Source organism: Nuphar pumila, chromosome 12, assembly GCF_984573655.1.
Source record: "Nuphar pumila chromosome 12, dmNupPumi1.hap1.1, whole genome shotgun sequence".
NCBI lineage: Eukaryota > Viridiplantae > Streptophyta > Magnoliopsida > Nymphaeales > Nymphaeaceae > Nuphar > Nuphar pumila.
In genome coordinates, this window is record NC_143260.1 from 44,570,385 (window position 1) to 44,578,145 (window position 7,761).

The following is a 7,761-nucleotide window of genomic DNA, read 5'->3' on the forward strand; positions in this document are numbered from 1 at the left end:
ATGAGTAACATTGACATATGAATTATCACGGGTCTCAAGATATTCCTCTGTACACACAGGAACACGTGAATTTGTCTTTGGGAGAGAACACACAACACCCTCCCGCTCCCAAGTATTACCCTCGTTAATAGTACATAATCACAAGCTCTACAAATCAAAGTGAAACAGCAGACTGGTAAGTTAGCTGGGCTTCAGTCGATCAGGGTGGAGTATTTGGGGGATTTGGGCCGGTAGTATATCACTGTCGATGGAACCGAACCATGCTTCAACTAGGTTTCTAAGGCGTGTGGGACTAGGTTTCATGGATTGATGTAAAACCTTTGAGACCGTGTCTCCAGATTATGCAAAATCTGATCAAGTTCATTAACGCTGGTGTTTCAATTCAACCCGCTGTAGATGCATCCAAGTTCATTCGACCTCGGTTATGTAGCAGCACTGCCACCAAAACAACCCGACTTCGTCGACGAAAACCACCATAGTCCAGGTCACAGCCAAGCCCTCTTTAGGTCCCAATCCGTAATCCACCAACACTTCAAGCATTGATCCCAGGCCCAAGGCCAAGTCAAAATATCCCAAAAAGTATCATTTTTTTCCCTCACCCACACATGTATCCAGGATTGCCCAGCCACTTTTGGCTTGTGATTCTTTACCTTGAGAATCTCTCGAAGCACACACACACGCATTCACGTATAGGGATGGCAGTGGGGCGGGGTGGGGCGGGGGACAAGGTTTCCACCCCCGCCCCGCCTCAAAATTTTATCCTCCACCCCCGCCCCGCCTCCGCGGCGGGGATGGATTTTATCCTCCACCCCCGCCTTCATCCCCGTTTCATGTCCTCCACCCCCGCCCCGTCCCCGTCCCCGTCCCCGCCCCGTCCCCGTCCCCGCCCCCGCCCCGTCCCCGTCCCGACCCCGCCCCCGTCCCCGACCCCGCGGGATGAGCGTGCTCGTCACCGGCGCCGCTGGCTTTGTCGGCACCCACGTCTCGCTCGCCCTCCGGAAGCGCGGTGACGGTGTCGTCGGCCTCGACAACTTCAACGACTACTACGACCCCTCGCTCAAGAAGGCCCGCCGTCGAATCCTCGGCGACCACGGCGTCTTCGTCATCGCCGGCGACATCAACGACGCCCGGCTCCTGGCCAAGCTCTTCGACCTCGTCGCCTTCACCCACGTGATGCACCTCGCCGCCCAGGCCGGAGTCCGGTACGCTATCGAGAACCCGGCGTCCTACGTGCACAGTAACGTCGCCCGGCTCCAGGGTTAGGAAATTAGGGAAGGGAGTTAGGGTTAGTAAACAGTTCATCTGAGTTGGGGGCGGGGATGGGGCGGGGCCGGGACGGGGATGGGCCGGGGGCGGGGCGGGGATGGGCCGGGGCGGGGATGGGGCGGGGCGGGGCGGGGCGGGGGAACGTGCCAGTCCATCCCCGCCTCCACCCCCGGACGGGGATGGATTTTAACCTTCATCCCCGCCTCCATCCCCGTTTCATACCCTTCATCCCCGGTCCAAACGGGGCGAGGCGGGGCGGGGCCCCGCTTTCCCCCGGTCCACTGCCATCCCTATTCACGTATAGTAAAACTAAAAGAAAAAATCAAAACAAAAAACAAGATTAACCAAAAAAAAAAATCTCATTATTAATGGCTATAAATCCACAATTAATATATGTGAATAACAATTGACTAATAGAGAAGTTGAGAGGCCTCTGACGTCAAAAGCCCATCCTGCTCTTCCAAAAGTAGGCCTCGGGGAGGAGCCCCAAGCTGGGCGCCCTGGGCTCCGACTTACACCGGGTCAACACCGCACGCTCCCTATCTTTCACCATCCCTGAAATGCCCTCGCCCGTCTCTCCCTCCATCTGCCTCCGCCTGACCCCCGCCACGATGCCGTCCGTCGATGCCCTCCCCACATCCAATATCGGCGGTGGTGGTGGGCCGAGCCCGTCCTCTTCTTTGTCCCTCTCCTCGCTCTCACCACCACCGTTCATTCCCTCCTTCTCGTTCTGCCCTTCTTCGCCTTTCGGGTTAACGACGGGAGACTCCCAGAAGCGGTTCGCAGGAGAAGAGTCTCTCAACGGCGCCGATCGGCACCTCATCAGCAGCAGCGCGTTCTTTGGTGGCTCCACCTCCCTCGCCTCTCCTCCTCCACCGCTTCTTTCTCCATCCTCCTTCGCTTCTCCCATTTTTAATTCATCATTGTCTGTTGGGACGACCGCGCCGACCCTTTCCTTCTCGTCGTCGTCCTCCTCTCCCGCCTGTTTATGCGAGGCGTCGTGGATGGCCGTCATGAACCTGCGCCATACGGTACCGTGGACGCCGGGCTTTGAATTTCCGGTGGATCTTCCGGTGAAACAGCAGCAGAAGACCGGGAACTTCCTGCGGGTGGTGGTGGCGGCGGCTGCGTTGGAGGAGGAGGGTTTCTTCTTCTTGACGCGAACCTGGCCGATGCAGGTGACCTTGGGGGAGGAGGGCTCCTGCGTGGTGGTGGCCTCGTAATTGGGCCCCCTCCTCCTGAGGAGGGAGAAAGTGGGCCTGGATCGAGCCCTTCCGCTGCCCACCTGCAGCCTCAGCCTCCTGATCAGCAGCAGCGTCGGCGGGTACTTCTCCGTCCGACTGGGGCTCTGGATCGGCTTCGACGACAGCTTCATCGATGATGGTTTCTATGGGAAACACAAAGATCTCTCTCTCTCTCTCTCAAATGGTGATTGATTGTGGAGGAAGGAATTCAGTGGAAAAGACAGTAACTGCAATGCTGCTCAGTGTTTTTTTTTTCTTTTTAGGGGTTTGGAAGTTTCAGACTTTGAATGGTTCAAATGGGCGATAAGGTCGGTCAGGATTAATCTTGAGAGTTTCATCTGATTGCTTTTGTTTTTCGGTGGGTGGTATTTTTTTTTACCCTTTTCTCTTTCATGATGCGATGAGGATGAAATCCAGTAGGATGTGTGTTCGCAAGAGAGAGAGACGATGCGAATAAAATAGTATATTATATAATGAGTGGAAGATATGATGTTGTTGATGATGATGAGGACGCAAGCATGTGGTGGGTGGACGCTTACTCACAGAAGAGAAGTGCAATAGGCCGTAATTTTTTTTCCTGACCGTAAAGAAATTACAGTAATTTTCAAATTGTCACATTGTTTTCAGCAAAATTAAAAATTGTGGTTAATATGATCTTAAAATTTAATATTCATTTCTCTCTCTCTCTCTTTTGCAACTTCAAACTCTCTCTTTTATAAAATGAACTAATCTGTTGAAGGCAATAAAATAAAAGATAGACGGGCAAATAAAAGAACACCTTATTTGTGTATATTTTTATTCTTGAAAATAAAATGGTAAGATTTTTGTGCTAACCCAAGATTCTGTAGCAGTAACCATAGTGACAAATATCGCCAGAAATTGCCTGAAAGTTTAAAACGGTAATTTTTTGTGAGATTTTATAAAAAAAAACATAAATACCACGTTTTAAACGGCTATTTATCGTGAAAAAACTGTGTATTTTTTAAAATAATTTTTATTAATATTTTCTTATAAAAATATTTTTATATTTTTTACTTAATTTTTTTATCACCAAGATTTTGCCCAAAAAAAATGCAAGATTTATGAAAAAATTTCAATTTCTCATGAGTTTTTGAAAAATGAGATTTTGCTGAAAAAAACGTTTGTCACTATGGCAGTAACTATAATTAAGTTCGAGAAAAGTTTGTTTTTGATTCGTATAACAAAGGTGTTGACATTTTTTGCAAATTTCTAAAAGCTAGGTGCATTTTTTAATTATACCAAAATCGTTAGTCGCCATTTAAATTTTTTTTTTCTTCAAAAACTTAAAGACAGAAAAGGAAAAGAAAAATTAGTAAAAATGTTGGTCGGTTTCAATCTTACCAGTCCTTCCTTGCCTTGTTGAATTTCTGAAACGATTTCTCTCTCTATTTGTTTATGGCAAATTGTCAGACTTAATTAAACCTGCTTCTCTCTCCCATGGTGAATCATAATGACCAATATGCCCTCTATAATTAGATCCTGTTCGGTTTTCACAACCATGCAAGTGGATGAGGCAGCCTTTGGTTGGATCCAGGTTGATCCGGATCCACACCCACACAGAGGGATCCTATCCGAATTGGATTCGGATAGTATCCACTAGCTTATGATCCCAATCTGTTTCAAAATGAAGGGATTGTGCAGCTTAAAGTCAATTTCATTATAATCTGCAGAAAACTTACGGACAGAACATGTCATCAAGCTTTGGTTGGAGAGAGACCCGGATCAGCAGCACCTGAGAATCCGAGACCTCTTTCCGAGGCTTAAGAATTGGATCCTACCCGATTCAATAACTCTTGAAGGGTACTATGGTTGTTCAAATGGCCGGTTCTGGGTCAGACAACAGATTAGCGTTTTTAAGTCCTTTCATGTTCCGAATTTGGATGAAGATATGGAACAGATTAAGATCCAATTCCGTCTATAGATGAAATCAAAACCATTTAGTGTCTAACCTGGACCTCGTAATGTCTCTCTGTCTGAGCCTGAATGCGAATCTGAATTCAACTCCAATTTAGCCAAGCTCGAGCATTGTTGAATTCTTCGGATCGAATTCGAGTTATATCTTAAAAAGGAACCGTCGAACAAAAAATGATCTCAATTCAAGTATGAATCCATAGAGGGACTGACTATATATTTCTGAATTCGATCAACCAGTTTTTATTTCTGAATCAGAACTCGACTCAATGGTAGAAACAGATCGGATTGGAATTATATGTGAACGTAAACCAACAAAAAATATTGATCTGAATCCGATTCCGAATACACAGATCGACATACTATATATTTCTGAATTCGTTATGAAGTACATTAAGAAAATAAATTTTAAGACCCACGTTGGAAAGAAATCTATTGGACTCGGATCAGCAGTTCAGGTGAATCTAATCCATCTTCAACCCCCAAGGAAAGGAAGGGTCCTTTACTAGGAAGGACGAAAGATAGTGAAGGACCTTGTGATCAGTGTTGTGAGAGGATGCTTACTTACGCCTCAAAGGCAAAGCGCAAGCTCAAGGTACTGAGGCATTGTACGAGGCCTTTGCAGGTTTGAAGTGCACGCTTCACATGGGTGAAACGCACGCCTTGCATCGAGGCGCACTTCGCTTCTAAGGCGTGCGCTTCAAGGTCGGACCACCGCTGCGTGGTCATCCGGTCAGTGAAGACGTTGATGAGGCTGGCGAGGTCGAGCGTCTGCAAGAACGCCTGGATCCGCCGTGACAACGTCTGGTCGATGAGTCCCAGAAGGACCAACGATTGGGACAGGAGGGTGTCCGAGTGGGGGCTGCACCAGTTCTCCTGGTACAGAAGACTGCCTGTTGATGGGTTCGGTGAGAGAGGCATTGTTGTTGGTGGTGGTTCTTGGAGTTGCGGCTCTTGAAGAAAGAATGGGGTGGTGGTGATCCTTCTGCAAGTGGTGGTGGTGATGATGGTGGTGGGGCTGAGGGTCTTGAGGATGAGGTGGGTTTTGGTAGCCATTCTTTTTTATGGTTTTGGTTGATGGTGGTGTGAGGGGTTTTGGTTTAGGGGAGTTGCATAATTGGGCAAATGGGGTGGGGCTGTTTGGATTGTGGGGATTAGGGTTTTGAGGTTTGCTTGGGGGGTATGAGTGGAAGACATTTTGGGGGGCTTTTGGTGTTTGGGGTTTTGACTCTTTGAGTGGTGGTTGGAGACTTGGGGGAGTATCAAGTTTGTGAATCAGGTAGTGAACTCTAGACATATTGAGGGAACTCAGAGTTAACTCAGTTGCTAAAGAAATTGCATTGTTTCAAGACTTTAAGCAATAGAATTTGAACTTGTTGGGATGTAAAATATATTTAAGATACAATCTTTATTATTCAAGTAGCATGTAAGAGCCTAATTGAGTTCAACACCTGTTGTTCGTGCTCGGCTCACCAAACTCATTTTACTAGTTCAAACAAACTCTTTAAGAACTGAATATAAGCCCAACCACCGACCACTAGATGTGTTAATGAAATTAGCTTCCTTCAGCTTTCATTTGGTGACACTTGATCTTTACCACGAATTGTTGGATAAATGAGTATGCGTGTGTGTGCATGTTGAAATTACACAACATTTCATTAGGTTTTGATCTCTCAACGTATTAACACATGGTGACGTAAACTAACAACTCCTACCATACAAGCGGAACCCTCGTATTCAATATGATTTCGTGATTGTAGATATAACTTGTTTTATCTTGCACTATGAGTCTAACTTAATTGTGGTTTACATGTGTATTCATATAAGAAAATGAATAATATGAGTTAATTATAGGAAAGTAGTATTTATTTTATATTGTCGTTTATTAATAGTTTTTATTTAAATTTTTAATCATTTTATTAATATTATATATTTTATTATTTTGATCATGAAGCTTACGCTTCAACACCTCGAGGCTTATGCCTCGCTTCATAACCGGCTCAACGCCTCGCTTCGCCTCATAGCATTTAACAACCTTGCTTGTGATGTATAAATATGAGAGGCTTTTACAAAAGTGCCCTCCTCCTCCTACAACACAGAGGTACCGTTTGGATGGTTTTGGGTGTAAACCCAGCTTTGTGTTACAATCAGGCTTTGTTAAAACCTGGGTACCTGAAAAAAGATACCCGCCGGGTGTGCAACTAGGGTGCAAAGGGGTCGGATCCTATCAGTTATGAATACAAATCCAAAATGTAAACAGTAGATCTGAATTTGGACCTGGATCCGAATAAGATCTGAAGAGGTTAGATTAAATCCAAATCCAAAATACATGTGTGGTAGTACTGGATCCGAAAAATAGAATAAAACATGCTATTTACATGTAAAAACTGCATTCAGGTCAGATTTTGGTTCAGATCACCTACAAATCCTAATTAAAATGTTGATCCGAATCTGATCCAAATCCGAAAGTGATCCAATTGAATAGATCTGAATCAACATTCTAATTTTACTTAAAAGATCCATATAAAAAAAAATGTCAAGACTCAGAACGGATATCTGAATATATCCGATTTGTTTGCAGCCCTATCACCACTCTCAACTCCTTCTCTTTCTCTCCCCTCCCTCCACCTCTCTATACACCTCATCTGAGTCGGGCCATTTTCTGGCCAGCCACTGGCAGGAAATTTGCCGAACTGGTATCGCCCCTAGAAAATGGTCGAAAAAATGTTTTTTTTTTACCATTGGTGGTGGTTGGCCTGCCATTTTCTGATCAGTGGCTGGCCGAAAAATGGTCGGCCAACCATTATTTTTTTCTTTTTTTATTTTTTTTTAACATGGCCGGCCACCACCGACCGAAAAATGGCTGGCCAACCATTCCTTTTTTTTGAGTTTTTTCCATATAGTTAATGAATGGCCGGCCATTTTTCGACCAGTCACCGACAAGGGAGACACTGGACAGGCCATTCCCTGGCCTGTGGCTGGCCGAGAGATGACAAACTTATTTTTTGTGACCAAAAGCCTGAAAACCAGGTTTTTTTGTCACTCAAATAGCCCAACAGTGTTGGTTTTTGGCAAATTAGCCTGGATTAAGGCAAAACCTGGGTTGGAGAAAACCCAGGTTTTGGTCCCTGTCATACAAACGACCCTCTAGAGTAGTTGCATTTGCTTAGCCGGAATGAGATTATGCCCCGATATCCACTCTCCTCTTTTTCTATTTCTTTTTTTTGGCTCAAAGGATTAAGGCAAAGCTCCTTATTTTGACCAACTTGTTATCTTTACACCGTTTCGGTTTCGGCTTTCATGAGCATGTCATTTTCCT

The 7,761-nt window shown here is 45.5% G+C and overlaps 1 protein-coding gene across 1 annotated transcript; it reads right to left on the bottom strand.

Annotated features, from left to right (window-relative positions):
• Window positions 1-1,606: 1,606 nt before the first annotated feature.
• LOC149820855 (uncharacterized) lies at window positions 1,607-2,917 on the bottom strand. Its single transcript, XM_089983333.1, has one exon. It carries the CDS (start codon window positions 2,639-2,641, stop codon window positions 1,706-1,708), a length of 936 nt encoding a protein of 311 aa, XP_089839459.1. The 5' UTR covers window positions 2,642-2,917; the 3' UTR covers window positions 1,607-1,705.
• Window positions 2,918-7,761: the final 4,844 nt, after the last annotated feature.